Genomic DNA, 18,055 nt, shown 5'->3' on the forward strand with positions numbered 1-18,055 from the left:
GATTCGACAAATGTGTTTGACAGATAGCTTTTCATGTGAAAAACAGATTAGTATCAGTGTACATGGCACATCAGTCGTTCTCAGTTCCTGCAGGGGCTGAAAAACATTGTTGCTAAGCGGGTGGTCAGTTAGTCACACTTCTGTCACTGATCTAATACTGATTTTTCCAAACATAGCTTTTTCCAATAAGAGCAACCTCAGAGGAAAAGAGCGAGCCGAGCATGGAGGGCCTCATCCTTCAGTTTGAATGGTAAAAAATTGTGTTTTTGAGCACAAGCTCATTAGGCTCCAGCGTATGGATGCACACCTCATTGTCAAATCCTCTACCTCACCCATAATCTTTAACAGAGCCCACCCAGGAGCCCCTGCCTGCTGACTGACAGAAGTTGGACGCAAAAGCTGCCTCACAAAATTTGCTGTGAAAAAAGGAAAAAAAAAAAAGTGTTCCTCTTGTTCGGGGCACATTTTTCACAACGTGCTTGCCAATGCTTGGTCTTAGATTGCTGGATTTCATCCTCTAAGTAAACACGGGCTTGATTTGGGCCTGTTTTTGGTTTTAATTGTATGTTTGTATAAGCCCTGCTGTCTACAATACATACGGCACCAGTTCCCGCTCTGTGACAGGGCATTTTAATCAAATGCTGAAACGCTGAGATGTCAAAAAGAACCCAATGTTCATTTCATCAAAACTCAATTTGTTAATCTTTTGACTTTTGCCTTCTCCCTCTAATTTCGTAATGTTCAAGCCTTGTTTAGCAACTCTGTTTGTTTATTGGCTAACATTACTGGTCACCCTGGTTTTACAGTTGTTGTAGTGTATTGTATCTTACCAGTGTGCCATGGCACCAGACGAATTACAAATAACTGACATGGTACATAATTTGTCATTTTTTTTCCTATTTATGTGTCGTAAAAAAGGTTCAAGTCTTTTTTTCTCTCTCTTCGTAGGGCCCTCCTGGTCCGAAGGGTGAAAAGGTGAGTAAATTCACATTTTTGATTTATTCATTGGTATATATACTATATTGGTATATTGATCTATTTTGTTCTACTGCTTGAAGCAATAGTTCTACACTTTGTTTCCCTTTCTTGGAGAAAGTTTGTGAAAAGATTGACCCCGATCTCATACCTGTAATATAGAGCCAGCAGCCGGTTAGCTTAGCTTAGCACAAAGACTGGAAGCAGAGGGAAACAGCTAGCCTCTTTCCAAAGGTAACAAAATCTGTCCAGCTAGAGCAGCTGTTTCCCTCTGTGTCTGTTTCAAGGCTTTATGCTCAGCTAACGCTGGCTCCACATTCATATTTCCTACATAGACATGACAGTGGTGTCAGTTGTCTCATATACTTCTCAAAAGCAAATACATTTATGTCCCACATGCCAAACTATTCTTATAAGGAATATGAAATTTTAGTCTTTAATATCGAGTCCATCATATATTTTTTTCACCCCAGACAATAAAAAAAATGTTGTTTTTGCTCTACTTACCGTTAATTTGTCCATAAGGGGTGTCATTCTGCATTTGCGGCAGTAATTTACATTCAAGTCATCCTGACCTAAGTCTCTGAGTCTGAATATTTAAATTCTCCTGTTGTTCACAAATCCACAGCACAGAACATTAATGACTGAAAGCCGGAGCCCAAGTCGAAGCCCTTAAATGCCTCGCTGAGCATTCCTCCATAAAACAGCAGTGGAGCATGCGAAATAACCACACTGTCTCTTTATACGTCTGCAGGACTCGGGGACAAATGTGCGCCCCTGCCTTCGCTTTGAAAGGCTGAAACCACGAGATCCCCTGATTCCCACCAAAGTTGATAAAGTCCCCGACTTCACTTGTAATGGAAACAAATGACTTTAAGTGCACGATGCTAAAATGCTACCGGAGAGGATTTGTTTTACAGGCCAGCGCTGACTAGATCAAGTTTTCATTCATATTTTATATGAAGTTAGCAACAACTCGGGCATTAATCCACTCTGCTCAGAGGATTATTGTGCAGTAAAACACATAAAATGAGATAGCGTGAGAGCGCTAACCAGAGGTGAAGTCAACTCCAGAGAAACAGTTGTCACACTCTTTGCTAACTGATGATTTCTAGTAATGCGGCGTGTGGAATGACACTGATTATTGTCGCTGACCGAGGTCATGAATCAACGGCGTGATTTCTCATACGGTGTCCCTCAAAGGAGAAAATGGAAGCCATAAGCAAGACTTCTGAAGCCAGATTTAGACGACTGTCGAGCGTCCGTCATGACAACGGTGAATAAGCGAGTCTCGCTGATTAGATGCATGTTCGTGCCTCCCATGTGAACCATTCATCTGCAGTTTAATGAAATGAAAAACAACTGTGTGCATTCCTCCCACCCAAGATGAATGCAGCGCGCACCAGCGTGGCCATTCACAACTGTTTTCCCATTAAATCCGGTTTTGGAACGACTGCCCAATGAAAAACTACAAAAATTTCGAGAGCTGTTTTATTTGAAATTGCTCGGGCATTGCATTGAAGTTCGTTTGAGCAAAATTCCCACCCCTGTGTGATAAGTTGTTTGGCTCATTTTACAGCTGTGGCTAAATTGTCCACCCCGCCAACAGGAAAGCGTGGCGCATCAAATGAGATGGTTTAAGCATGTTCAGTTATCCGATTCAGATTACAGACAGATTACGGTTGTAATTTAGTGTCCGACATATGGTCGTCCTTCAGTTGTTTCAAACAAAAGTGCGCTCTTGGTTCAGTTTCACTCTAATGTGATAAACCCGCAGTCTTCTGCACACAGGTTGATTCGAAACCAAACCTTTTCTCCTTCAGGAACGCGCTCCGTCCACAGAGATTTACCCCCAAAAAAGGCAGAAAGCCAAAGATCTCTGGGGCATAAAATCTGGCCCGGCAATGCAGTTCACCCACACTCGGCCCCCCTCACCGAACCCACCAAACCTCACACCACTGCTCTCTTTCTTTCTCTGTCTCTCATACCCCATTCATGTCAGTCCATGTTATCATAAGTGATTTTACTCTCAACCACAATGAATAGTTGAGGGCTCTTGTATTATTTTTCTTTATCAATGTGTTCTGAGTTAATGCCTCAGTGATTTGGGTGCCAGTCTCAGCTTATTATTAGCGCTGTTCTTGTCTGTGTGCGCATTTGACCCCTGCGTTTCTACACAAATTCTTTCCCTTTCCTTCCGCAGGGGGATCAAGGCGACCAGGGACCACGGGTATGCGGTTTATTCCAACTTCTTGTGATTAGCTGATGAATGTGACTGTGTGCGTCTCCCCCAGCAGAATTGTGGGCAAAAGGTTTGAGATGCATGAAATTCCGGGGATAGTGTTCTTCCCATCTGGCCAAATACAACAGGCATTTCAGCAGTGCTTATTTCTACATCAAGAATGGGCAGGCAGATGTGCGAGATACCTTGGAAGGCACGGCGTGCAAAGACCTCTTGTCTTCAAATTGAACATGAGTTCAAGCTTTTGCACATCAGCAGCAGAGATCTGCTCAATCTCAGTTATAATCAAAAGCCAACTCGCTCTGTCTCTATAATTGCTTGTGATTCACTTCTATCCTCGACGTGACATGGCGTATTCAGAGCTTTAATCATTTCCAGCACTGGAGTTTGACATTTCTATAAAAGTGCAGCTTCTAAATGATCGTGATGTGAGTGCTTTTCCGTGCTTGACAGACTCTGAAATGAATTACTCTATCTCCACCTAGCAGCCGGCGCGCCTTCATTTTTCTCAAATAATCGTTAAAAAATGAACCCCCTTCGACAAAAACAGACTGTGGCTGCGCAGGTTTGTTTAAAGTAGATTGCATTAACCGTGCACGTGCATACACACCCTCTGCGTGTGCTGTCGTCATCAAGCGGAGATCCCGTGGAGTCAGGGTTACTTTAAATGCCTGTAATTGATTTCCGTGAGGGCAGGGAGCACTTAGAGTTTAGAGCACAAGCACAAGAGAGCACAACAACGCAGAGGTTTGTCTTGTCACCAGAACACCAGCCATCTCCCAAGTGGATCTGATCCCAATTCTGCGTTGGCGCCCACCCAGACGTTAGTAGTTTGCCAGTTAACTTTGTCAGCCCTCCTCCGGGTCGGGTCCTGCACGTCAAAGCACCGCATTTCTTGTGATTTGGAAGTCAATACAAACGACCTTCACTGTGAAATTCGATTAGCGGTCTCAGAGTGATGCGTGTTATGTAACTCATGGGCACTCCTCAAATGACAGCCAAGTTCATAGAGGTTGTAGATCTTTCACAAGATTTGCAAATACATTTCCAGCTCTGTGATATTCTTAGTTAATTTTTAATGATATAAAAAGTATTGGATAATCATTATAGTTGCAAAGGCTGAACCGCTGCAAACTGGCAGAAAGGAAATGTCTTTGCTCTCGAGTTGAGTTGACTGGAGTAAAGCATGGGCAGTATTGCCCATAATTTGTACCCTTTTAGCCTCGGAAATGGAGTCATCTGTCTCTATCAGTTAAATGATTTACACTTTGCAAACAGCAGTGTGGCTGACAGAGTCGTACCAGGGATCAGCCAGACCCTATTTGTCTCGTAGATTAAATAAATAAACTGTCCACTACAAGAAAGCATTTCATTAACTTCCAATTTCAGCAAAATTGTCCCCCTAACAGGTACAAATTAACACACAGTCACAGTCAGGTATGAAAGACTGCAGGGGCATGAAAGCAGTCGAGGTCAATCATATTACCTTCCTGGGATGGCATATTGACTTTGCACATTAGATTAGTAGATAAATGTAGTGGAACAGTATAAGAGGTCTTTAATAAATGAAGGCAGAGCAGGACAAGCATTGCCTGACCTTGACTTTATTTATCTGGTTGGAAATGAAGCTCATTTCATGCCCAGTATTGACTGTGTGCGGAGAGGCTATTAAACCCATATGGAGGCAAATGTAAACAACAGAGCATGTCAAGAATATGTCCTCCACACACTATCGTGTGCCAGATGACAACAAATCTAAACAGATTTATATTTAGAATCATTTAAAGGACAGAGCCTTTGTGTTTTAATGCATCTACAATATGTGTATGGCTTCTAGGGTCAAATCAGTGGGTCAGATCAAAGCCCCTCAGCCTTTGTGGCCAAATATGGTGTGAGGATTACCACATGGCCGGGAGAATTTCCTCACACTTCCTCTGCCTGTTCCCCACATGTCAGGGTCAGCCATTTGTCAGCCCTACAGGTCAAAGGCCACACACAGACGCCACAGGTTAACCAAGCAACAAATAATAAATTGGCCAGTTTTGACAAACAAATGTGTGGCCACCATTCGAGCTCCACCGGTGGGATATAATTAACAGGAGTTACTGGCTAAATGTATCGCCGGGAAAAGTGTGTGGTCTTCTTGACGGATGGCACTAGCTACAGGTGTCAAGCAAAGGTTGGTGAATTCCTGGGTCAGTTGGAGGAAAAATTCCAGAGATTTCACAAAGACTTTGCTCCTGTTTGTCCAGCGCTTTACGTCTCACGTCTCGGGATTTGACCAATTTGCAATGTCCTCCCAAAATAAAGAGGCTGCGATTATGTCATTTCCAGGATTTGGGCTTTTCAGTCGTGAACAAAGACGTGTGTTACAGCCGACTGTTTGCACATGAAATCAGAAGCCTTTAGAGTGAATTTCACTTGAGATAAATTTGATGCATCGGACTGATGCCAAATCTGAGGCTTCATGAATGTATTATTCCTCTCTTAAATGTATTAAAGCCATCTGTGCACAGATTTGGTAATCTGCTCCACATATAGATATATGGGAAATGCCACAGCCTGTATTTGCTTGGGAGGTTTTGTGTGTTTGGTGTGGTCGAGGAGATGCAGTTTCTGGCCAGTGTCCTACGATGGCTGTTGCTGATTGCCCTCCTATCTGGCTTTTTGTTTACTACAGTTGCAGTCATCTCACTGCAAGCACATACGTAGCAATAGAGCTCCTCGCCAACTAACCAACATCCGTCTTGGAGGAGAAAAGCCAAACAAAGCAATCTGTGAATGTTTAGGATTCTCTGTCAACTGCCGTGTTGTTATCATTCTCGCACAAAGACATCAGTGCACTGGCAATGCAGGTGAGCACTCACCCACGCCCAGTCAAGCTTGTCCTCTCCCTATCGCATCTCCTGCAGAGAAAGCTCGAACTACCTGTCTTTGGTCGGATAATCGCTTATTTTTTTCACGACACACGTCGATCAGTGAGGTTTTCAACAGCTTCTGCGCATCGTCTCCCCTTAGCTTAAGTATCAAAATGTCTGTAAAAGCAAAAAAGCTACAACCACCATACAAAAGAGTCACGTTCCAGCCTGCACATGCGCCACACATTTTCCTGCCGACACTCTTCGTGTTGTCCGTTCCTCCCCCCGACCGTCATCCAGTACTTGTTCTCCTTCTTTGTGCACAAGATGTTTGCGGTTGTAAATAACTTGAGAAATACTTGCGCTTCAATCCCAGTTACACACAGCATGTCTATTGTCTGCAGTGTAATAGTATCCATTGCTCTGTTCTGCTGCAGGGCTGATTTAAATCAGCCTGCCTTGAAAGACTTATTCTTAATGAGCCATGCTTTTTGAATTATCTTAGGAAAACCACTGGGATGGCACCAAAGCCATGTTTGGATAGGACAGATTTTATCTTAAACTTGAATATGGAGGAAGATTGATCTCTTACAGGGCATGTTTATGCTGGTGTGCCAGTTTTTTTTTCTTTTTTTTTTTCAGAAATACTTTCATCAGTTCATTTTGGTTGGTTATTCATGGTGGAGCAAAACCTGCAGCATTAAGTTGAACAAGAGAATATGCAATCATCATACAACCAATGTGGAGCAGTCTTTGCATGCTAGCATGCAAGCTAAAAGCATTTGCTCTCCCCGCTCTCCAACTCCCACCCCCCTTAGTTACAGTTGCTACCTTTTACATCTTTTTCATATTTTCGAACCACATGTTTTCAACAGTGCAAGAGAGCAAATTTTAGCATGAGAATGAATCAGTGGTTCATCAAAGAAAGAGCACGACAGAGTCATTTACGCTAGCCGAAACTTTGCTAGCATTCAGGACCCGCCTCTAAACAGTAGTAAGCACAGCGCTAGTCGCAAATTGTTTTTAAATGTAACCTGTAACCTCACATTTTAATGGAGTAAGTTGATGATACGTCCCTTGGCTTTGGGAGAAGCTTAGTTACTGCCGTTGGTCGTAAGCTAGTTAGCGAGACAGGCTAGCCAGTGTGTCTTATGTTGGACTGTTAAATCCATTCACTCACATGTTTGCTCTTGTGTTTTTAGTTTTGGTCCAAGGAAAAAAGACAAAACCATCCAACCACATTAAATGCCGAGTATAATTACAGCCCCATGATCGCCACTTCAGCACGTTGAGAAAACCTGCCTTGTTTACTAAGCTGTGATTGCACAGTTGCTCATTGAGGGAGGGGTTTTCAGTCAGTTCATGTTTCAGTTGACATTTATACGGCAACACGACTGTAAAAGACTCATCTCCGTGAAGGATCTTGTTTGGCAGGCGTGCAAGCAAGTGAAATGACATAAAAATGCCTGTTTATGTCTTAGTGTGGACGATATCCCCAAAAGGAATGATTAACGATAGTGAATGAGACTGAATGGAGTGCATTTATATGAGTCTAACATTCAAAACCATGTTTAGCTGATGATATGTCAGCGTTTCTGGCCTCAGATTAAAGCTAGCATCCAACTATAAACCCTTGTCTCCTTCAACATGGAGAAGGCCTGACGCTTTCTTCTTTTGTTCCATTTCATGAGTGGATCACATCTGTCACGACGATTGTTGACAAGGGAATTGGAGGCCGTTTGATTGAATTTCCAGCGAACATCACAATCCCTTGATGTCCCCCAAAGCTCCACGAACAATACAGCTCCTCAATTTACCAGCATGTTGTAACTCAAAGTCTGCTCCATGATAATCATCTCAACAAATGTTCTGCCCGTATGCTTGGAAGAAAATGCCACGAAACAGTGCCACAGCTGCGACATTGAGGATGTGCCATTGTGCACGCAGTTGCATGGCAAAGAGTAAAACTTGTATGTGTTCAAATGATGCATGTTTAAGATATAATGTTGGTTTTGAAGTGAGTTGAAATGTCTGGTCCTCAAAACTATTTGACATTTGAATCGATGTTGGCCTTTGACAGTCTCTCTCAAATACTCAAATAATGTTCCAGTGTGTCACATATTATGCTGCTTATTTGTAAGAGTGTTTAGAAGTAGGATGCTTACCTTCTTCCTCCTTTAACTGTTGTTGTTCACCCAGTGTTTGAATGTCATGCGTGTGTTGTGCCATGTTCTGCTGTTTGTCCCTTTAGGGATTGCCTGGTCTCCCTACGCTGGCTGCTTTGCACAGCAATCAGATCCTGACTGTCAAGGTTTGTCGGTGGTGGTGCCGCCGAGCCGCTCCGTCCGACCCCTCCGCAGCACACACTGGGAGTAAATGAATCACTGTCGGCTGCTTTTTCTCAAAGCCCGATGATAGACTAGGCCCAGGACAAAAACCCCATCTAATTAATCACAGCCAGTCAATCGTTATCCTCTTCCCCCACCGCCGCTACCAGCCTTTCACTCAAGATTTTGGTTGCATGCAACATGCAAGGTTCCCCATCGAAAGCAAAGGTGGCCTTTACAACCCAGTAATATGTAGCTGACTGGAACAAGAATCAGCATCCTGAAACCAAGACATGGTCTGGCTCGTGTCCATTAATGCTCAAATAAATGGAAGGAATTCCGAGAGGAATATGATGATGAACCGAAGTGGCAAAATGTTTTTTTTAAAGCTCAAGCCCATGGTTCACCACAAATCCTTCAATCCACCAATTTGGCCTTGACGATTGTTTCAGCGATGGATGAAGCCACTTAATAGCAATGGACACTAGCAGAATAATGCACGCAGTGAAAGGAACAAGGTTAGAAATCAACCTCAGCTCAGGAGGTCAAGCGCGTTGGCTTCGGTGTGTGCAGCTCCCGGGGTCTGACGGAGCAGCAGGCGCGATGAAGATGATGACAGCACTTTCACAGAGGAGGAGAAATTCCCATTTTTCTGGGGACCGTGAGCCCGCTGTGGCGCCCCTCGCACCCCTGAGGTGGTAATTATGGGCCCTGGCTCCAAGAAAGAAAAGCCCAGACTTCCGAAGCAAACCACCTCCATGAAAAGTGTGGATTTCTCCCCCCCTCCTCATCTGTGAAGGCGCTGGACCGGGGTTCAAGAACACAGGCCTTTCTAACAAAATCTGTTTCTCTTTGCATTTGCCTTCCTCCTCCTCCTCCTCCTTCTTCTGGGACCTCATCCTCCTTCAACCTTCTCTCACCTCTGACCTACGACCTCTTGACCTCACACACCTGCTCAGATGGTCTTCCCTAAGATCAATCATGGCTTTCTTTCCGCTGACCAGCAGCTCATAAAGCGGCGGCTCATTAAGGTAGTGGCTGTGTCCTCACTCTTCACTCTGTCCATCGTGCCAAGTCTCACCGAGTCTCTGCTCTCTGGGCACTCTGCAGTTTGCATGCAAGCCTTCAGACAGACCTGTCATACGTACTCCTATAATCCCTCTGTTATTGTTAAAGGGAAATGTCTTTTTAGAAAGTTTTATTAAGGTAAAATAAATTACTGTCCTGGCACAACTTAAAGCACTTTCTCTGCAAGTTAGATTGCTGAATATTTTCTTAGAGTTTCTTATAATCCAGTATTATAATGGACCACACATTTTCTGTATTTTTGCTCCCTGATTACTGTAGCTCTACAAATGTGAGTTTTTTCAGTCGGTGCCAAATGCACAACCCCTATTGGAGTCATTAAGTCCGTTTAGGAATGCATGCATTTTAGGGGATTACTGTTTCAACTATAAATCATTTATATTTCAGCCCCATCTTCTATGTGCTATCTTAAGCCATAATACCCAAAAATGCAAACTCTCCTCCATGTTATGAATGGAGGCAGCCCATAGCCACCCACGAGATCATTCTACTACTCTCTCTTCATTATCATTTAACTGCAGTGGCTCCAGTCTCAGTGGATCCAACAATATCACAGATTAATGATGTTTGAATGTGTTATTTTGCCACACAGGGAGATCAAGGGCAAGCCGGACCACCTGGGCCTCCGGGGCCACCGGGCCCTCCTGGGCCGAGGGGGCCTCCAGGGGACACAGGGAAAGACGGGCCCAGGGGTGTACCTGGTCTACCAGTGAGTATTGATTTTACCTGAGGAAGTTTGATGAAGCTGAGCAAAGATTTTCTTTCGCAGTCGGTATATTGTTAAAGTGTCAGTGGATCAGTCTGTAGATTTTTCCTCTAAAGGATAAATAAAAATAGAACAGTTTCCAGCAAGAGTAGAACAAGTTCAGCTCTTTTTGCACTCATGTTCATATTTTTTCCTCACTCAGCGCCGCAAGGGTTTATCCCATTGAAAACCCTTCTAATGACGACTAGACAAGCTATGTTGCAGTTCATTGCCTTAATGTCTTTCACTAAACATGAATATGCTCCCAAGAGAACGCTTCACTGCGTGGATTTACGTTTCCTTGGTTGTTTTTTCATTGTAATGCAACGTTTTCCGTGTCTGTAAGCCTGTCACTGGCATCACATTAATTTATGTGAGCTCTGCCTGTGAGAGAAAGAAGAAACAGAAAAGGCCTGTCAATTATCTTCAGCCATAAAACCTTCTGAGGGGCTCCAGCTGATCTTTATTGTCTTGGCAGAATTCACAGTGGGAGTGCAAAAATATTAAGTGTTGTTTATCTGCTTCTTTCCAAGGTTTTGATGATTATTGTTTTCAGTTCCTCCAGTTGCAGTTGCAAGAGTTGTTGCGTTTTTCCAAGAAATTAAATTTCTCTTGCCGGGGCGCTTTATTTCTCTCCTAATTTATTTCTCCCGTGGAGGGTGGCAAAAATTGTTCTGTAAATGTCACAAAGAGGCAAAAACGCAATAATGTTCAAGTATGACTTTGGCATAGAAGTCTGGACATGGCATATGTCTCTTTTCAACCCCGAGAACTGTGGGAACGTCCAAGAGTCAGACCTGAAACAAGGTTGTTGGACAGAGAAAGCGAAGGGCACAGGTGCCACAGCATGATAAATGCCTCTCAGCCAACTTGGTCTATGAGCAGAACAATGCTGGGCTCCACTTGGCAGCCTGCACCCTATGCTCCATGGTGGCAAAACACTAAAAGAAATTCAACCATAATGTGGAAACTGCTGTATTTTTTCTCCAGAAAACTTGACTTGTTTTTCTCACAATACTCTTGATGATCGTTTAAAAATTCTATGCGTGTTCTCAACTTTTCAGAGAAGACTTCGCCAGACCACGGCTCTTCCATTAACTGGCTGTTTTGTATTTACTATAGGGTGATCCAGGGCAGCCTGGAGAAACAGGACCCATGGTAAGCACAAACTTTTCCTTCTAGAATCGCACTGTGATCATAATATGTGGCTGAACTTGGATGCTAAGTTAGAAATGAAGCATCAATTGTTGGAATCGGAATAGTTTCTTATCAGATGAGAAGATCACACACATTAGCACATTACACCCCATCATTGCCCAAATTAAACAAATGACGTATCATGTGTTAATTAGTGGACATGCTGGCGCCCCTTGTCTTATGCTAAGCTAAGGTAGCCAGCTGTTGGCGGTGGCTTCATGTTTAGTGTGCAGACATGAGAATGGTATCAGGCTCCCTGTCGAACTTATTTTCATTTTTCTTACATTATTGATGTGCACAATTTTGTCACCACAGCTCTCCAGAATGGCTCATGACATTAATAAGCTGCTGAATAATTCATTTGAATATCTTTTTCTGCTGTGGTGCTGACCTTCACCGACTGACTGCCTTTGTTACACTGATACACTGAAGCTGCTCGAACGCGCTAATGTGGTAAAATTATGTCTTGTTGTTTTCTTTTCCTGGACACTTTTAATTTACTAACCAACCAAATGCGCTTCTATCAAAACGCAGCATCTATTTTTTTCTTTTGCTGCCGCAGAGTTTATTCATTTTATTCCTGCGTTTTTGACGAATAAAGCAATCATGTAGGGACACCGCCACTTTTTTTTAATGTACATTTAATTTACGAGATATTCATAAGGCGGTTTATGGGCACTATGGTGAATATTAATGACACATTTTATGATACCCTGCAAAAACGTTTGTTTTCTCTCACAAAGCCCCTCATGCAGTGGGGACGAGCTGTTCCAGTTAGCAGCAACTGGATACTGCTTGTGGTGTACAGCAAATAAAGCATTTGATTAAAGTTTCCTCATAAACGCTGCAATGACAAGCCAAATTCCAGAGGAAGTAAGGTCGGAAAACGTGACTTGCGAAAACACTCGGTGATGTCAGTTTTCAGCAGTGAAGCCAGCAGAGGGGGCGCTATTGAGCACTTTCATCTCTGATTCCGTCTCCTCGGCCCTTTGCCAGGGCGCAGGAGAGTTTGGTGGATTGGAAAGAAATGGACAGAGACAATAAAGGATGGTGAGGCTGAAGTGGCAAGAGACAGATTAACTAGAGAGGAAGAGGAGCAACAACAATTGCGAATAATTTTCAACACAATGTCCTCTGTCTGTTTCTCTGCTGCTGAAGGTTTCAGCTTTTGTTGGCTTTAATTATGGGTTTTACTTGCACTCATCACTCTGTAAGCAGCACAGTTTTGTTACTAAATTCATACTGTCATGAATGTAAAAATTGCAGTAGATTTCCCAGTGCTCCCAGGTGTATTCCCATAAGTCTCCAGTGCTTACACAACCGCTCATGACAGCAGCTGGATCGTTTCTCCCAAAGATGAATGGTGGATCCCATTCGAAATGAGCTCAGAGGCCTCGCGCGCAGCTTTGAATAAAAGGCAAGCGCCGCTCACTGTAATTCTTGAAATAAGGCATACTATTTCACGAGTACACACACAGCATGACACTAATGTACTTTTAACAAGGAGTAATGTCATCATTTGGAAATCTATCCACCCCTGTAAAGCACCATGAGATGAGCATGTCCCAGAGGCTGTAAAAAGATGTGACATGTCCTCGCAAACACAGTGGAGTTTCCGCTCAGAGCTTCTGTTTCCAGCCAACAGCAGTTTGTTGATACTTTCAAAATAAAATAAAAAAAAAAGAGAATAAGATAAGATAATGGTTGAGAGAGAGAAGTTTCTGTGAATGATCACTTGGGCTGTTAAACCTCTGGAGAGGGAATAAAAAGAAGTTCTCCATCCAGAAACAAAACACCAGTCCACACCCGCGATTGGCCTTTGAAAATCAATATGAATTAGATGTGCCCGTGCAACTAGACCGATAGGCTCCACTTTGTTCAGCAAGCTGAAAGGATAATCTTTGGTCGGCACTTTAAGATCTGCACAAGTCAACTCGAGGAAAGGATTTGGAGGTCGGTCCTCCACGAACTTTTGCTTCTTTTACGGCGCTCTGCGAGCTAGCTCCCACTTGACACAGCTCAGCGTTTTTGATGTAGATGCTATTGTTAAAGAGGCAAAAGTAGATTCCAGAGTTTTCCAGCAGCCTTCCAGGACATATGGTGCTGGTTAGAAGGATTAGGCTCTTGTGGAGCAACAAGGAGGAGGGGGGAGGTGGGAAGAAGAAGAAGAAAAAGGAAATATTTTCAGGACTCAATTCAAAATCATCAGTGCCATAAGGTCTCTCTGGGGTAAATTAAGGGGGTCTTCAGCTCTCTAAAGGTGGCTCGCAGCCTTGCACGCATTTTTCATTTGGGACTTGATTTTGCTTCAAAAGGGCTAAATATGGAAACCAGTGGTGTATTGTATGCGATGTTCCATCCGTAACTGACAAAACCGCCTCCATCTGCTTTTTGGTGTTATTTCCAATTATGCTGCAGAAGTTCACTGCTTCCCTTTTACATCCTCATCATTCCATAATTACCCACAATGCACCACTGACTCACCTTCGACTTCTTTTTTTTTTTTTTTGCATGCACAACAGCCGTGCATGTAGGGATGCAATTTACTAAATATGCCTCTATAATGAGGACATACTTATAATATTTTGGTGTCCTTGACTAAGTTTCCTTTTAATGTGAAGCCAAACATGAGGAGCAAAGATGTGAGCAAATGGCTGAGGACATGCCCGGTGGACTCAAGCAATGTTGTGGCGAATTTCAACATTAATAGGCAAAATGTTTTGTTTTTTCTGTGGAACAGATCTGTTTGTTCTTAAAGGAAAGCTCTTTTTCTTTTTGCAACCTGGGTCTCGCTGTCATGTTTGAGGCAGTATACCTACAGACATCAGGATTTTAGAGATACTGAGGTCATCGGGTGGTGTTCACTGCCCAGGAGCTGCAGATGGAAAGCAGCTTGTAGCTAAATCTGCATGGAAGTGTCTCATAACTTCTCTTGTTTGAAATTAGAGCCTAAATGATTAACACTGATTAATTACTTAGTCGAGCAGAAATGTAACCCCATCCAATCTCTGGTGGTCTCCAGTGTGAGGATTTTCTATTTTTCGGTTAATCGACACAGTAAATTAAGATGAATATTGTTGTTTGCTGCAGGAATAATATTTTTTGTACCCTTTTGGCCCCTGACAAGTTATTTTAATAAAATGCCAAATGCAAAAACTGCCAGAAGAACCTCTTTAAAAGCCACCAAAGTCTATAATGTTTTCTGTAAATTTTATCTCTCTATGTTTCTGCCCTACATGTTGTTTCAAAGCCTTCCTGAAGTTCCGGGTATGTTATTCTCATGCAGAATACATCCATACTAAAAGTGCATAAATACTAATAAGGCTGCATTAATGTAATTTTCTGCCCAAAACAAGTGGAGTTTAAACACATCTTAAACAGATAAACATGACTTAAGGTGAAGACTAATATGCATTAACATTAAAATCCATCTTATGTTTTATGTATCAGAGTTGACTGCAGGTGGGGTGGCCCGTTCTGTATGTGCCATATCCTTCCTAGCTGCTGTTTTGTTTACAGTCATAGTAGCAGTAAAGCTAGTGTGATGGAAAGGCCTTACGAAATGAAACGTCATGTACACAGTTTAAATAAAGCACACATGTCCACAATCTCCACAGTGATGGTGGTGAGGACAATGTTATGCTAACCTATAGCTACACTGGCCAAACTTAAGACAATAAGACCCAGTTTGTCAAAAAAATTATTTTCCTTTAAAGCAGAAAGTATCTTAATTTAATGTAAATAGCAGTGTTATATTGCAAAGCTTTTTTTTTAAAAGATCCTATAAGGGAATAAGAAACTTTGAAGAGAAGCTCTTATACTGCACTCCAAAGCTCCAACATGTAGCTTCTAGCTGCTTTGATCAGCCAAAATATTTTTCTAGCACATGCTGAAGGAGAAGTGCACACTCTGGAAGTTCTTCAGGCGGCCGACGGTCCAACTGCAGACTGAGTGTGGGAATTGACCTAGCAATTGCTTCATTGTTTGTCATTTCCGAGACATGAATGAAAGCACCGAAACATTCGGCGCTTTGTATTTGTGCTCGGATGCTCGACTTCAATAGGCGTCCTGTTGACATTGCATATTTGCAGATTCTTTTCTTTCATGAATGTTAAATGAGGCAGCCAAGGTGCGATATGCTGAGCATGTGCTACCACCATGAATACTTTTAGCTGACATAATTATCCTTTTTTAATGACCATGTTTGGACTACTCTCAATTAAAATTTCCTTGCAATGTCGGGACCCGAAGTTGAGAGCGAAAGAGCCAGGACCAAGACTCCCTCAAGGGCTCTTGACTTTGTGAAAAGTCTCCCTTTCAGCCAGTAGCTCCTGAGTGCTCTCAGATGTAGCCAAGCTAATTAGCGCTCAGGCGAGTGGCACATGCTCTCACATACCTAGGGGGTCATAAAGATGTTTACCAAACCCTACTGAGGATAGCTAACAAAGGCTTTTAAAGGCAAGCAGGAGGAAAACCTTTTTCTTGGTTGGCTGGGATAATGAAAGTTGTTCATTGAGGTTTTTGTCATAAGCGCAGATGGAATGCACTATAAATGAGCTGCAACTGTGTGGGCCGTTTCTGTAAATGTGAGAACTTGTTGCTGCACTGGATTTTAACAGGCTGGTTTTGTAAATGGGGAAAGTGCTGAGCTCCAGTTCCTTGGTGATCGGCTCGTTTCGTCAACAAAAACCAAACAAGATACAGAAAGATCGAGTTTGTTCACAGAAAATTGGTCATTATTATGGCCCCTTTTTAGCTAAGCCAAGCAGCTGTTGGTGCTTTGGCCACAAGGCACAAGTTGGCCACCGCCAATCTAACAAGCATCTTCACGAAAATCTGCGCTGACAGCCAAACATTTCAACCTGAATGCCTCCTCGCCGGCTCCATTTGAACTGAGCCGAACCGACCTTTTACTCATCGGGGGAGCGTATCTTAGGTTTTGCCAGTTATACTGCATCAACATGAATCAAGCTTGGAAAGTTGTTGTTGCAGAGGGCTTGTGGGACCCGGCTAAGAGTGATGAGCCAAACAGCACCACTTACCGTAGATCCTGAGCCGACAGTGAGAAAAATGTTGGCCAACACGAGGCGTCATAACAGCCAAGCGTAAAGGTGTTGATGAACTGCTGTGAATACTGCAATAGTTCAGAGTCTGGTGAAGCCAGCGTGGAAGAAACTAACTTTCAGCTTGGTTTCTCATTTTGGTCATAAAGCAGTCTGGCTGTTTCCAGGCTGGTTCTGGTGGAGGAGGCTGAGGATCCAACATGGTTTCACTGCGATGAACTGCAGGTTGAAAATAGAAACTGTCCTCCCAGACTCATCTATCATTGCGTTAAAGCTCAGTTAGGGATGTGGCGCCTTTGTTGCCCTCTCTAACTTATTAGCTTTGCAAGGCTTTCCAACTGTTGGCCCATTTAGGTAATGAACCTCTCTATGTGTTGGACTGTGGTCTTGGAATGTAGAGCAGCCAAACAAGACAAGTTTTTACAGTCGCTAAGACGAATAAAGAAAGAGATCAACATAAAAGATAAAACCATAAAAGTTTTTCTTATTCATGGCCTCATTAGAGATTCATGTTTATGGTGAAGCTCAATGAAAAGAAGCCACGGGGCGGGTTGATTTTCCCTCTTTGTCGAGGAATAAAACAAGGGATTGATTGTGATTCGGTTCCGCCTGAAGGGTGTGTGCGCGCTGTATGAAATCCTGCCGCAAATCCTGCCAGTCTCTCTGCTGTGACCGTGTTTGCTGTGGAAATGATATTATTTCATCTGTTCTGTTTCTTCTCTGTCTCTCCTCTCATTTACAGGGGCCTCAGGGGCCAGAGGGGCTGAAGGTAAGTCCAGAAAATAATTTCTGGTTCCACTGACATTTCTTACTTTTCTGTTAGACGAGATAAAATGAGATTCTCAGACTCAGCTATCTACTGAATGGCATCAAAAAGACATTTCACACTGCCATAGAGCTTTCTCTGTCCCTCAGTCATAATCCCCAGCTTCTTTTTCTTCTTCAGCTTGTAACATAAACCAAAAGAAAACGTCTTTACCATAGAATACTGTTTTGGATTTGATAGTAACACAACACAAACGGCTGTAAAAAAAAGTGTCTGGGTGTTTATGTTTACTTGGAGATTAGTGATACAGGGCCACAGTCAGGGCAAGTAAACAGACAAGAGGGGAGTTAGGCTTCAACAAGAGGAGGGAAAGACAAAGAGTGGCGGAGAAGGAGGCAGACGGAGAACAGAGAAGCCGGAGCTAAGTGCTGCGATACAGGCTGCGGGTCCCTGGCGGCGCTGATGTGGGGAACAGATGTAAGCCATATCCAGCCATCAGGTAGCTGCCAGTGTTTGTTCAGCGTAACCCAATCAGACACTTCCTGTCTGCGCTGTCATCTGTCGGCAAGGCCTCCCGTCGGCGTAGGAGTGGGGAGGGGTGTGTGTGCGGAGGGGTCAACGATGACACGCCGCCGTGTTAATGACTCATAAGCCAGGCCCCGAGGCCGCTCAATTAGATTCGCTGCCGGCGGATCGGCCCCTGCTTAGCAGAGGGGCCACCTCAACAGTTATTCGAGTTTCATCACCTTAATGATTGATTCGGTGTCATTACATGATGATGAGTGTGAATCACACA

At 43.3% G+C, this 18,055-nt stretch overlaps 1 protein-coding gene across 1 annotated transcript in view; it reads left to right on the forward strand.

The window, feature by feature from the left end:
* The window catches only part of LOC121626946 (collagen alpha-1(XXV) chain), a 143,690-nt gene that overhangs the window by 95,838 nt on the left and 29,797 nt on the right, over positions 1 to 18,055 (forward strand). The window contains exons 5-11 of the mRNA XM_041965702.1: positions 228 to 241; positions 949 to 975; positions 3,179 to 3,205; positions 8,327 to 8,386; positions 10,081 to 10,197; positions 11,356 to 11,391; positions 17,236 to 17,262. Coding sequence (XP_041821636.1) covers positions 228 to 241; positions 949 to 975; positions 3,179 to 3,205; positions 8,327 to 8,386; positions 10,081 to 10,197; positions 11,356 to 11,391; positions 17,236 to 17,262 — 308 coding nt within the window. The remainder of the gene's footprint in view (positions 1 to 227; positions 242 to 948; positions 976 to 3,178; positions 3,206 to 8,326; positions 8,387 to 10,080; positions 10,198 to 11,355; positions 11,392 to 17,235; positions 17,263 to 18,055) is intronic.

The sequence above is a fragment of the Chelmon rostratus genome, chromosome 23 (assembly GCF_017976325.1).
Source record: "Chelmon rostratus isolate fCheRos1 chromosome 23, fCheRos1.pri, whole genome shotgun sequence".
In the NCBI taxonomy this organism is placed as follows: domain Eukaryota; kingdom Metazoa; phylum Chordata; class Actinopteri; order Chaetodontiformes; family Chaetodontidae; genus Chelmon; species Chelmon rostratus.